Source organism: Paramisgurnus dabryanus, chromosome 4, assembly GCF_030506205.2.
Source record: "Paramisgurnus dabryanus chromosome 4, PD_genome_1.1, whole genome shotgun sequence".
Lineage (NCBI taxonomy): Eukaryota > Metazoa > Chordata > Actinopteri > Cypriniformes > Cobitidae > Paramisgurnus > Paramisgurnus dabryanus.
In genome coordinates this window covers 28,557,385-28,572,202 of record NC_133340.1, presented here as the reverse complement: position 1 = coordinate 28,572,202, position 14,818 = coordinate 28,557,385, and the positions used below count along the sequence as shown (strand labels likewise).

Below are 14,818 nucleotides of genomic sequence, written 5' to 3'. Positions count from 1 at the left end.
TACAGCTTCTAGATTACACACAGAGGCTCCAAAAGATATTTGGATATTTAATGACTGCATATATCCACTAAAATCACCCTAAAGTTGTTTGCCAAAGAAAGCAATGGCATGATTTGTTTCCAGACACTAGTTTTGATTTAAACATTTTTAAAAGCCTTAAACATTCACTGTAAGTCAAAGGCGTTACCCTAAACTACACAACAGCTATACAAACATCTTTATTCAGTGCACACAATGGCCGCAGCCCTGTTGCTTTCTATTTCAGGTGCTAAGGCAGGCGCTGTTGCCATAGAAACAGCATCCTCAGCCATCACGCTTCTGACAGCCGGCCTTTGATTGGTCGCCTACCATCACACGTAACCAGTTACATCAAAGTCAATCGCGGAAGTCCGTCCCAGCAAAGTGAAAAATGTCATATGAAAGATTCACAGGAGTGGCTTATTGCAAATCCTCGCATCCTATTGGACATCCCGGCGATCATTTATGATGGAGAATCCCTATCCTGAAGCGCAGGCTGTGTGGTTTGGCTTCAATAGGTTTCCACCCGAGAGTATGGCGGTTGAAGACGCTGTGAGATGTGGATGCGGGGATATTTAAGGCAGAATGGATAAAATAATGGGTAATTTGCGTATTATGTGCTAAAACGCACCGGCGTCTCCAAATGACACCCTTTGCGTAACGCCTTGCGCCGCCGCCTTTACAGAATGCAAGGCTTTATTACAACCTAACATGCACGCTTTCATAAGATTTTCAAAGCAGATGTTGGGAAGCTACAACAATAAGTTGTAAATGCGCCGGTGGATGTTGCGCCATGAAGCTCTTTGTGCGCGTTTGTTATTTATCTCTCTGGTGAGCGTTTCGACACAGCCAGCCATGGCTCAGTCTCTCCTTGACTTCTGCGAAATTCAATGCAAGTTTGCCGTTGCATTTGGACGCTGGTAGCTGGTTCAGTCAAACGCGCGCAGTACGTCGGTTGCGGGTCGGTGCGCAATGCGCGAGTATAAGGTGGTGGTTCTCGGCAGCGGTGGGGTCGGGAAATCCGCCCTCACGGTTCAGTTCGTAACCGGGACCTTCATCGAGAAGTACGACCCGACCATTGAGGACTTCTACCGCAAGGAGATCGAGGTGGATTCGTCCCCGTCCGTGTTGGAGATCCTGGACACCGCTGGCACAGAGCAGTTCGCCTCTATGCGGGATCTTTACATCAAGAACGGCCAAGGTTTCATCCTGGTGTACAGTTTGGTCAACCAGCAGAGCTTCCAAGATATAAAACCCATGCGAGATCAGATCATCAGAGTAAAGAGGTGTGTATGCAGGCCTATCAGTAAAATGCAAAGGTTTGGGGACATTATGGAAAACCATAATATTTTTTTTCAAGCAATAATAAACAATGGAGTGTTAATATTGGACAAATATTGTCACCTGAGATCTGATCATGCTATAATGGCAATATCATGGGGGGCTTTTTTGTACACTTCTTTACAAAAAAGTATGGTAGAAATGAGTACTATGGTATTACTATCCTGATGCCATTACTAGCATGAAATAATGTTTCAGCCTTGATGTACTTTTAATAACAATTCAAATGGGAGTTATCCTCTATTGTAATCATTTAACCTCAGGCTCAGAAACAGATGGTGCATTGTTTGGTTTTTCCATGTCGACTCTATAAAATAGTTTAAACACATTGCTTTCATTAATATTATCTATGAAACCATTTCAACCAGAAAACAGAAGTAAACTAAACATTAAGCAATTATCATGTTAGAATATTTAATATAAAGCCTTTTAGCTGTGGAAATGTGTTTTGCATTTTCTTTGTTTGTTTGTTTTTTAGGTCACCTGGTTCATTATGAGTAGTGCTTTGGAAATACAGTACCTGTTGAATTTGGTACACGTGCACACCCCGTTAGTTTTATATCATGATGTCTCTGATGACAGTATTGCTGTAATTGACATATTCAAGTGATATCACAATAGCTCATGAGCGTGACATCATCAGTGCACATCATTTAAAAAATTTAACCATTTACTGTTCTCAGGGATGAGGTCAGCATCTTTGTGTTGAACCATTCAGCTGATTTGACTGTACCCTACATTTCTGTTTGGTACCTTTACAGGAATACAAAACAGAATACAATTTTGGGTAGATTACTGTACCTTAAGGACCTACATTGTTAAAAAAACTTAAAAATATGTACCCTATAGCTGTCAGTGGGGCAGAACCTTTTAAAATGGTAATTGTATGGACCATCAGGTACAGATGTGTAAACATTTAGTACCAATATGTACCTTTGAGATACTTATATGTATTTTTGAGGTACCAATAAGCTCTCTTTGGTCCCAGCATGTACTTCTGAGGTACTAAAATGAAATCCTTAGGTGCAAAGCTGTACTATTTGAAAGGGTACAGCCCCAGTGACAGAAAAGGTACAGTTTTGTACCTTTATTTCTGAGAGTGTAGAAATAACTTTACAGTTGTACAGTTTAGAGGTCACACAACAACATTCTGTGATTGACCAATCACAATCAAGTATTTTATATATAGTAAAAAATGATGCATTGGGGAATTTCCCATTCTCAGGTTTACACTTCATGACTTTATATTTCTATTCTCCCGAGGCCTAAAATGCGCCAGCGAGCCAAAATGCTCTCTGAAGTGAATTGGCACAGTTGTACGCAGTAAATATCTAAACGTCTGGCACAGGCTGTGAATCTGCAGGGGCAGTTTTAAAGAAAGGGGGCAAATACACGCTGAGACAGCAAACACTAACAATGCTAATGATGTTGGGATTTGCACACTCACCAAAATATAAATGAGATCGTGTTGTTGTACGCCAAGAAAACATGAGAACCGCATTAGCTTACACTGACCCAAAGGTGCACTTTACTTCTGGCAATGAGACACAGAAAAGAGGAAATTTGTGTTCAGGTTATCTGCTTTTTATCTAATGCTAAATCCAGGTAGTGGATCATAATTAGTTTAGCCAGCTAAGCAAGCTGCAAAACAGTTTTTAAGAGAATAGATGCAACCCTTTTGGATCATGCGCCTGGCACGCAGACTATTTTTCCCATCATTAAAACTATAGCTAAAGTGGATTCGGACACGTCCTAAATGCGCCATGCGCTTCAGACCACTCATATCGTTAAAATAGGGCCCTTTGACTTTACTTTGTTAAAGTTTATCAGTTAAACGTGCAATGTGGGTCTTTTAGAAGGAACTTTTGACAGAAATGCAATATAATCCACATCACTATATTATTAGTGGTGTATATAGACCTTACATTATGAACTGTCTTATTTTTATTACCTTTGAATGAGAGGGGTTTTATCTACATACTGCAAAAAAATATTTTCAAGAAAAAAATTCTTAGTTTTTTTTTTGTCTTGTTTTCAGTAAAAAATATCTAAAAATTCTTAAATTACGATGCTTTTCTTGATGAGCAAAACAACCCAAGAAAATAAATCTAGTTTTTAGACAAAAAAATTAAGTGATTTTGTGCAAAAAAATCTGTCAATGGGGTAAGCTAATTTTCTTGCATTTTTTTGTTTGTTTTATGCTCAAAATCATTTAAAATTGATATTTTTGGTCTACAAACTAGACTTATTTTCTTGGGTCGTTTTGCTCATCAAGAAAATACATCTTAATTTGAGAAATTTTTAATATTTTTACTGAAAACAAGACAATAAAAAAAAAATTCTTGAAAATATTTTTTTACTGTGCATACACCGCGGGTCCCCTTACGTGGAAGTGATCGCCATGTTTCTACAGGAGCCCTAAAAGGACAAACGGTTCCTGTGCCAGCTACCGTAGCTTCTCTATGCGTTTTAAAATTTAGGTTGGTTGCAATTTGCAATCTCACCACTAGATGCCACTAAACACCCACACTGGTCCTTTAAACAATGATTTGTAGATTAATTTTTACGATGTTAATCTTAAATAACACTAAAGTTTCCTTGTAACTTTCTTGTGAATTTCAGCACATTATATGTGACACCTGGTAATCAAAATCTGTAAATGAGATGTTGTTTCATAGTGACCTCAGGGAACGGGTGGTGGTCAGATTTTACTTCTCAGAAGTCGATGTGAGACTGTGTTTGATCCATGAGGATGAACCACGGGAAACCCCCGTGTTTATGTTGATAAAAATAGATGTGTTACTCTGATCTGAAATCAGTTTTGCAGGATAGCTTGTGTTGACTCTGTAGGGATTTAAAGGACTTGCGAGGGGCTTTCCAAGGATGTGCGAAATGGATTCCAGTCGAGCGGCTGTTGAACGTGACGATTGTCTGATGTGATACTCGCCGTACTGCATTGTTGTGACCGGGAGCAAAACTGAGGCTTATTTACATGAAGACATTTATCTTCATTTGTGTTTGCTTCTGAAGGGATTGTTTTTTATTATTGGTTGGCATTACACTGTAATATTGGCTTTTCTTCTTACTTGTATATGATGTGACTTTTAGTTTAGCATCACCACACAGCTCTTGTATTTTATAGGTCAGCGGTGTACGGTATATTGTCAAGCATCTGTAGAGTAATTGATTTTACATATTATTTTCTGCTGCTATAGTTTCATATTTTTCTGTTCAGTCTGTTTTAAAGAAACACATCACCCCAAAACATTTAAAAATGCAATCCTTTCTTTAACTTACTTTCACGTTGATCTAAACCCATTTTTTTTTTTCATTCTTCTGTGAAGCACAAAATGAGATGAAAGCAAATAGGATCAGACATTGCTGAGCTCTAAAAAGTAAAAACACACCATTTATTAATATCTAGTTTATATATCTATAAGTTTGTAAATCTATATAAGCTATATTTTATGTAAATTTTATTGTGGTGCATGTGGTTTATTGTGTCTTCTTGTTTTTTGTGTTTTTTACCACAAAACCAGTCAAAAGTCACATGTGTATATTTGAAGCAATAGCCAACAATTCATTGTATGGGTCAAAATAAGCCATTTATTTTTTATGCCAATAATCATTAAGATATTAAGTCAAGTTTCCTACAGTAAATATATCAAAATGTATTTATCATTAGTAAAATGTGTTGCTAAGGACTTCATTCGGACAACTTTAAAGGTGATTTTCTCAATATTTTGACTTTTTTTGCACCCTCAGATTCCCAATTTTTAAATAGTTATATGTCGGCCAAATATTTTCCCATCATAACAAACCATACATCAGTGGAAAGTGTATTTATTTAATTTTCAGATGATGTATAACTCTCAATTTAAATGTGACCGGTTTTGTGGTCCAGGGTCACATATGAAGAGTAAGTTTATGATGACAGGAGTCTTGTTTATTTCATCTTCATATGAATCATTTGGCTTTGTTATTTTCATGTAGTTTACTTTCTAAATCTTGACTGCTGTTATTTGACTTCATTTGGCCACTTCTGCTTTTAATTCCCAACATTTTGGAAAAAAACATCCCCCTATTCTGTTTTCACTAAGAACTAGGTTTCCAGTTGTGGTCCAAACCAGCATTTCTAGCCAAAAGCATCCCAGCATGCCTTGCGTCCAGCAGGGTCTCTGGAGACGAAACATCTGTTTTTGTGTTTCTAGACTCTGGGGGTTGAGGCGTTACTGGGCAACAGTGTGGATGAAGCCTTTCAATGCTTGGACGAGAGAGGAGAACCAATACTTTTTGACATACGAAATCGTTGTTGTGTTTGTTTAGCATAAATACGCCAGTGCAAAGTAATCAAATATACTCAGAAGTGTATAGCATGCAGATTGTTTGGGGTCTGTAAATGCTGTTGTCACCTCATTTTTCTTAACATGGAGACTGCATGCAAATAATGCAGCGGTTGCATTACGAGTCAATGCTTTCATAAAATCTCTGAATTAATATTTTCAGTTAGATATACTGTAAATAATGGATTGCATTTGTCTATCTGTACAATTTAGACCCGTTGTGGTCCATTTCACTTTGGCTCTTGCCGGTGTTGTGGTTTTTGGCAAAAGCTGTAGATGTGCACCAATGCACAGAATGAAATACATCATGCAAACTAAATGATTAAATCCACGCTGTCATGCAGACGGTCTTATGGCATCAGTTGCATCATCAGTTGATGAGTTTTTAATGGATGTTTTGGGTCTCATTTGACTTGAGGGGAGTACCATTATTTCAAACAGAGCTTCAGTGTTTTATATCATATTTTAATTGCAGAGACATTGATATGATAATGCATGAAATATCATCAAACAGCATTGCTGAATGAAACAGGTGAAACCAGTAATAAATCAGCTGTTTTGCTTGGCTGGTTTTAGCAAAGTCGCCTTGAAAAGAAAGAGGGCAAAACTTAATACATAAAAAACTATTTTATTATTTGTGCTGGAAAGCTATTGCATTATTTTTATATATCATATAGAGTCAGTGTGGCCTTTACTTTTATAAATTACTAATATCTATGAAAAGAAGAGATGATGCCCATGTCATGATTCACAAGAACGGGACCCAAGTGCAAGGTAACGGTGAACTCAGACAGGGTTTATTGAACCAAAAAACAAAGGCCCACGTTGGGGAAAACAGCACAGGAACAGTTGACATAACAGACAAGACTACACTAGACTAACTTGACTAAGACAATTACAAAGATTAACAGACTTGACTAGAAACTTTGACTGAGTTGCTAAAACCAGCAACGGTACAAAACATACAAAACTATCCAGCACAGGACAGAACACACTGGGGCCTTAAATAAGAAACCTAAACAAGACAACGAGGGAAGGACAGGTGAGGAGAGTTAACCAATAATGAATATTAACGAGGAGACAAGGGGGCGGGGATATAAACGAGACACAGCAGCACACTACCCAAACAAAAGGCCATGTGCTGCCACACAAAACATGGGTACCACCACAATCCTGCCACATGACCATGAACAACTATGAATAACTGTGACAGACTGGCAGGATCATGACAGCCCATCCATACTCCTACACTACAAAAACAACTTTCGTAGGATTTGTGTCTTGTTTTCAGTACAAATATCTTAAATTAAGATGCTTTTTCTTGCAAAACGACCCAAGAAAATACATTTAGTTTTTACACCACAAATATCAAATTTGTGCAAAAAATCTGCCAATGGTGTAAGAAAAAAATCTTGAAATACTGATTTACTTTTTTCTTAAACACCTAATTCAAGAAAAAAAATTCATAACCACAAATTCACTTAAATTTGATATTTTTCATCTAAAAACTAGACTTATTTTATTAGGTCATTTTGCTTATCAAGAAAACGCGTCTTGTTTCAAGAATTTTTTAATATTTCTACTGAAAACAAGACAAAAGCAGTATACAATCTTTCAAATTGTCAAATTTAACATATATAATACACTTTATTATCACTTATCATTGCTATAATATACACATTACTTATGCTAACTGATCATTTATACTATCATACAAATGTATTTTCTGACATAAACATGCATTTTCTGTATAGCGGCTTTGAAACAACATGCATTGTGAAAATCCATCTACAAATAACTTTGAATTGTATTGAACAGACTTAAATAATCAGCATTGTATTTAAATTACTAAAAGAATTTTGATACAAACCTGTTATGTGCTGATATAATGTCCTTTGCAATAAGCTCCCAAATCAATAAATGATAATAAAACTGTAGTGTACCTATTTCAGCTGCTTGAACACACATGTAATATTTTGACAAAAGTGTCCCTCTTTGGTTAACAAAGAGAAATTTTCAAAATACTTAATAAAATGAGATATCGTAATTACAATTTTCAATACATATGTTTTTATGTTAATAAGTTATAAGTAAGGTTGGATTCTCTGCTGTCAAATGCTGGGGGCGTGGCCTCTGTTGGATCTGAAACCACGCCCACTTTTAGGGGAAAGCTGTCATCTTTCTCCAAACTTCCAAATATCGCTACAACCGAATGGATGTTTGTGATTGTGTTAGGGGCGGGGCCATGCTCAGTGCATCATCATCGAGCCACCGGTTTAGCCCCGCCCAAATAATCCTGAACTCAGAAATGTCAAAAAACTGTTTAACAGTGTAACTCCACAATTCAGTACTACATAGTTCAAAGTCTTTGTGCCGTGTTTCAGCCATGCATTTTCAGAATTTTTTAATACTTTTTACAGGTGACGTAATATATGTATGAAGAGTTTGGTTCCAAAACGCAATAAACGCCATTTTTGAAAAAATTGAGTTACTGCCAAAATCAGTATTATATCATGTCAGTATTAAAAAGTAAATTCTTAATTTTACGCAAAATCCAATATCTGCCGTGTTATTCTGTCATCTTTTCTCCCTTTTTTCCCAAAACGCAATAAACGCCACTCCTCCTTTTCTCCAGAAAGCAATAAATCCGCTCAATCAATCACAGCGCACCATTTCACGCAATGTAAACAAACAATGGCGGCGCGTTGAGTACACAGAGTCCTAGTTTTCCTCATCTTCTTTGTACTTCGTGATCACCAAACAAACAAAAACAAAATAATACTTTAATGGCATTGATAAACCTGTGGTGGTTTTCTGTGACGGGAAAGAAATGTAAGCCATCAACATCTAATAATTTACGCGAGAGGCACTCGGGAGACGATTGTTTGTTCTCCCGACAGCATCAAGCTTCTCTCGTGCTAACACATTGACCCCAGGGGATCTTATGAAAAACTTTCCATAATTTTACTCAAAGTCAACGAAAATCTCAGCTGATCGCTGTGAAAAATGTTAAGCGACGACGTCAAGTATAACCGCGCAGCAATGACAGTGTTCTTAATATGACAAAGTAAGTGCTTTGATTAATGCCATTAATGTTTATTTTTTTAATCTGTGTGTACAACTGTTCAACTAAATTAATATAAAATGGCAAAAATGAATGCACATTTATACATCGATTCAATAGATTTATAGAATTTTGAAAAAAAAAACTTGTCATGGACTTATTATTAAAATAATTCGTTTTTATAATAAATCTTTGAAAATCAAGTTATGGATTTGAATTTTTAATGTTATTATAACCTAAAGATGCCATGTGAAAGTTTGTAACAGAAAATAGTGGTTTTCATCTTGTCACTTTCTTGGTATAGAAAACACGTTTTTACCCAAATTTGTCAAAATGGATTTATTGCGTTTTGGAACCAAACTCTTCACATATATATATTTGTCTATAACTTCTGATTTCTTTCATTATTCTATCTCTGACTAATACTCACAAGTATGTACTTTCCCACCAGCAGCATAAAAATAAGTATGCAATCATGGTCACAGAAGTGCAGACCCATCCACAGGTGCAGAAATAAGCATCAAGTGAAACTGTAGACTCCTCCTGGTGTCACTCTGGATATAAATAACAACTTCTCACAGCCTGTAAATGACATTTCAAACCTCCCACTTACAATTCACAGCTCGCTCGCTCACTCTCTCTCTCTCTCTCTCTCTCTCTCTCTCTCTCTCTCTCTCTCTCTCTCTCTCTCTCTCTCTCTCTCTCTCTCTCTCTCTCTCTCTCTCTCTCTCTCTCTCTCTCTCTCTCTCTCTCTCTCTCTCTCTCTCTCTCTCTCTCTCTCTCTCTCTCTCTCTCTCTCTCTCTCTCTCTCTCTCTCTCTCTCTCTCTCACTCCACACTGATCACACATCAGTAACATCGATCTTTCGTTCATGTGATGGAGAACATCAGCTGAGATGAGCTGCTTAATGTCACACATGATGTATAAAAGTACAGCGGGATGTTATTGTCTGGGATAGAAATAATAACACGCCACTTAAATGCCTTAGGTGTTCTTCACACATTTGCATTCAAAAACAGCCGGATGCATCTGACTGCAACAGAGCACAGGTGTGAAAGACACAATTTAATTTGTTATTTTTTGCATATATGCGATATTCACAACAACATTTTTGTTATTACTCCTATAACTCAGATCTCCTTTGAGATGAAAATGAGCCACTGAAAGTCTCCCGCCGCAGACATTAAGATACTTCAGTTATCCTGGAGCTCAGTTGAGCATTGCATTAGCTGGGTTTTTGGGTTCGATCCCCAGAGAACTGTCATATTGAGAACACGTATGGTCCATTTAGATTAAAATGCATCAATGTAAACGTAAATTTTACAGCCTCTTGTTTGTTCTCTCTTTGTTTTCTTTCTTTTCGCTCATATCAATCTCTTTTACACAGCGTTTTACAGGTTGTGAATCTGTAGCATGGTTTCCATGATTCGCTGTGATGAGCGGTGGGCCGGTGGTTTTTCACCAGCGTCTGACAGATCAATACCCCTGACTCAGAGCCTGTGGAGGAAATGATTCACACATTACATGAATCCCTTATAGCCTCTTATTGTATGTTTGAGATCTCAACAGAGTCTGTGCACGGCTGTGCCGCAGGGATTAAGACTAATAAATCTGCTTCTGCTTTAATGATTTTAACTCTGGCTATCAGATGTCGGGTCAATAATTGGATTTGTGCTCTTTTGGTTTAACTCGGTAAAACAACATACTGAACAGTTTCATAGGATTATGCATTAATTGGTTATTGTTAGAGTATTGTTCAACATGACTGCTCTGAAAAAAACCCAATATGCATGTACATTTGTGATGTACAGGAGTTGAATTTTGTCTTAAAATCACCATGCAACAAAGTAGCCATTGCCTTATTTTTCCACTTGGTGACATATCTGGACTGGATTTGAATTTGTCCATCAAGTTCTGATTGGATCATTTGAAGTTGGGTCATGTTCCTAATTGCTAATCACAGCGATCTTCTCCTGGACCCCACGCACCTGCTATACCATATGAGCAGAAGTAAAGAGAGATCGCTTCGAGGAGGGGAGGAGATTTGCGTTTTTGATTAAAGATTATGAGGACGCATGCATTTTTTAAAATAATGACGCTCATAGAAAAGTCATTTGTAAAAAATACTACAATAAAACTAATGATGCCGTGTTTCATTTTATTTTCATGGCGACTTTAATCTGTGATATGCAACGTTTGCCTCTTTATCGCCATCTCTGTTTGACGCATATAATTGCAAGTTATCTCACACAAGTATCTTTCCATAAAATTTGACACGACCCCTCAAACTTGTTTTTTGTTTATTTTTTATTTAAAAAAAGTTACAGATTGATCCTTTAACTAATTTTGCAATGCGTTCAAGTTGTTAAACTCAAGTTTTAAAATCATTAATGCATTCATTAATTCTGCTGAAGCTTTTATCCAAATCAACTTTCAAATCCATTTACAAGACGAATGCTCTTGTTATTTTTTAACTCTTTCCTCGCCAGTGATGAGTTAAAAAAAATTTCCTGCCTTTCCTGACGAGTTTTTATGGTAATCTATAATTCCGCTATTATCCACTAGCTGGCGCTCTTGCCCAATTTATAAAAAACAAAACAAATTTAAAACTCCATGAATGTTTTGATAATCGTTCTGAATCTGATCTCTAACAAAATTCCTTTACAAAATGCAATTATTTCAGCTTTTTGCCCAAAATATAGTATTTTTGAAGAAACCTACCCATATTTGAGAGGTTATTAAAAGAGAACAAATGAAGATAGGAGTTTAAGTTTTAGTTTGTTTGTAAGCAAAGGGTCTGTTCTTTTATTTGATATATTTATATGTTTATATATTTAAAGAAGAACATTTTCCCAAAAGGCATTTTTTTAAACTTTTGTGATAATCACAGTAAATTCTGTTACAAAAGGCTGGCGGAGAATGAGTTAAAATAAAGTTTACATTGCGTTGTAAAAATGATGAAATTATCTTGATACATGCTTAAGTCATAATGAAAATGTATTAACACAAGCTTTTTTATTCTTCTATTTAACTCTATAAACAATAATATTTGTCATTTTATATACAAAATATAATTCTGTCTTGACATGCACATTATCTCGTTCACGTAGGTCAAGTTTAATTCAGAGGATTCATTACTTTTGGTGTTTTCATTTTCATTGTAAGCCTTTAAAAAGTAATTATTTTAGATGCAATTTTGTAATATTTACAGCTATAATTCTCTAATATCTTAAAAAAAAATTAAAATCATTCTCCAGATTTTCCAAAAAAAAGCACTAAAAAGTCTGCCCCACTCATGACCAATGAGATGCAATGCTTTACCAATTGTGTTACAGGAAATAGCCAATATGCATTTACATTTGTGACAGCACATGAGTTGAAAATACGTATCTTTCTCTCTTTATCGCCATCTCTGTTTGAAAAATAAAGTTGCAGTTGAATGATGGTGATTTGCAGCTACAGTTTCAACAGAAATTTCCATAAAAATTGTCATTGAGTTTGTGGTCATGTTTCCTCACAGGTATGAACGCGTGCCGGTGATATTAGTGGGAAATAAAGTGGACCTGGACAACGAGCGTGAGGTTTCGTCGAATGAAGGCCAGGCTCTTGCTGAAGAATGGGGCTGTCCTTTCATGGAGACCTCAGCTAAGAGTAAGACCATGGTGGATGAACTGTTCTCAGAGATCGTTCGACAGATGGACTACGCTTCTCAGCCTGATAAAGAAGACCCGTGCTGTTCCTCCTGCAATATACAATAACCCACCGACTGGGGTGTGGAGTAGATTTCAGCATTATACGTTGTCTTATATATACTGTATGAAGAAAACAGTGTTCATGAACACACACACATGTAGCTGTAGTAGTTGCATTTCAGATTTGCATTTAGCATCGATTCTGCTGTCTGCAACTTTATCAAAAGGTGAAAAGAAAATGCAACAAAAAGATGAAGATTTCTTTTCAGACCTGTTTGCTTTTCTCTTACCGTTTAGTTTGCACATACAGAACCTGATGTCTTAAACTGCCATTAGACTCTGAAACAGCCGCCATGACCCAGATTTGTTCTTCCAAACGGCCCGCTGTCATGTAACCCACGGCGAAGATGAAGTTTCCTCCGTTCACGAGTGGATTGATTTGTGTGCGGGTGACTTGTTTCAATGACCGGACGCTTTACTGATCTGCGTTTGAGGAAACCAAATAGTTTGCAGGAAGGCACTTTGCTTTGTACTCTTGTGTTTCTTTTTAATTTCAGCTGTGATTTTTTTGAAATCGCAGCTCAGTACAGAATGTTGCAGATATTGAATGGTGTATTTTGATAATGTAGTAAAACAATCAACTAAAGATTTGCTTTAGGATAAACTTTTCTTCAGCTGGGAGGAGGAATTGTTTTGAATCTCATGATCATTGGCACTTTCCACAGATGGGATACAAACCGGTGTCTTTATAAAGCAATAAATACACAAAGCCTAAATCTTCTGTTTGATATTTCATATTTTTATTTAAGTCCAATTTCATGTTTATCTGTATTTAGACCAAATTTGTGTAACAGGGTTGCGTGAATATAAAATCCACCCTGTTTTTGGAAAGTGCTTCTTCACATCTGACTGTATTTGTGTGATTTTTATTGAATGGTATTTTAAAACAGGAATCTTCTGAATGCTTTGAGCTTCATAGTTGTACAAACACACAAGACGTAGTCACTTTTTAGCCAAATGACAAGAATAATGAATTGATTTTATTACATCTTACTCAGGAGAGTTACAGGCCACCAAATTTGTTTATAAGTTTTTATTGTTTTATCCTTAATCATATTTCTTAATCTTAATATTTTCTTTGGTATTACAACAGTTCTTACTCAAACCATCATGTCTGTGACTCTATAGGTTCACGATGAGTTCATCCAGAAATGTATAAACAAAATTGTATAGGTAAAAAAAATCAAGATGGTTGTGTGTAGTTTAAAAACAGGCCATCTTACAGTGTTGAATTAGCAGATAATATGCATGGCTAAAATCTTATTGTGAAAATGAAATAGACACAAAACACATGAAGACTCCTCTGGATGATCATTTATGGGTGAATCTGCCTTGCCATGCAGACCTTCGGTTTGCCTTTTTAACTTTCGTCATCGATCTTATATTTTTTTAAGTGAACATTTACACTCTTCCTCACGGTAAATGGTTTGTGGATATGGTTTCATTTCGACACGACAATAAAGAATCTTATTCACAAATAATCAGTTAAATCCGTGTGTGTTTGACACATTTTTATTGCATTAAATTGAAATCTTGGGTGTGAATATTTGCAATAATTCAACATTGTGCAGTTTCCACTCATATCACAATTATTAAATTTGTGTTCATCTGAAAAAAATATCCAGGTTTTTATAGCATAATTTGCTAATTGCTTTTGGTAATCAGAGTAATTTTTCGCCCCTGTGTGCAACATGAGTCATTAATGTTGTATTACCTGGTTCAAACTTGATGATTTTAACCTCAAAGTTAACAGATATTAACTTAAAGCAACAGAACACATTTTTTTAGGATGCAACATTTAAACATAAGTTAAAGGGATAGTTCACCCAAAAATAAAAATTATGTTAATTTAAATATCTATGAGTTTCTTTATTCTGATGAACACAAAAAAGATATGCTGATAAAGGATTGTAACCGCACAGCTGATGGTACCCATTGGCATCCATAGTAGTTGCTTTTCCTACTATGGAAGTCAATGGGTGCTTACCATCATTTATCAAAATATCTTAATTTGTGTTCATCAAATTAAAGAAACTCATACAGGTTTAAAACAACATGAGGGTGAGGAAATCACCAAAACTTCATTTTGGGCTAAAATCTTCTTTTAATGCAGTCAAACTTTATAAGATTATAAACATGTACATGTTTCCACACAAAATAAGCTACATATAATAAAGTTCATGAAGGGAAATTACATGTTTAGTGTATTGATGACTTGAATAATAGGCCTGCAATTCACTTCAGAGCTGATGAATTTCAGTAAAGACGCAGATTCAGTTCTCCAGACCTGAATATAAAAG

At 36.1% G+C, this 14,818-nt stretch overlaps 1 protein-coding gene across 1 annotated transcript; it reads left to right on the top strand.

The window, feature by feature from the left end:
• The first annotated feature begins 352 nt into the window (after positions 1–352).
• On the top strand, positions 353–13,997 carry rap2ab (RAP2A, member of RAS oncogene family b). The gene is made up of 2 exons (XM_065254134.1): positions 353–1,304; positions 12,287–13,997. Exons 1-2 carry the CDS (start codon positions 991–993, stop codon positions 12,522–12,524), a joined length of 552 nt encoding a protein of 183 aa, XP_065110206.1. The 5' UTR covers positions 353–990; the 3' UTR covers positions 12,525–13,997.
• Positions 13,998–14,818: the final 821 nt, after the last annotated feature.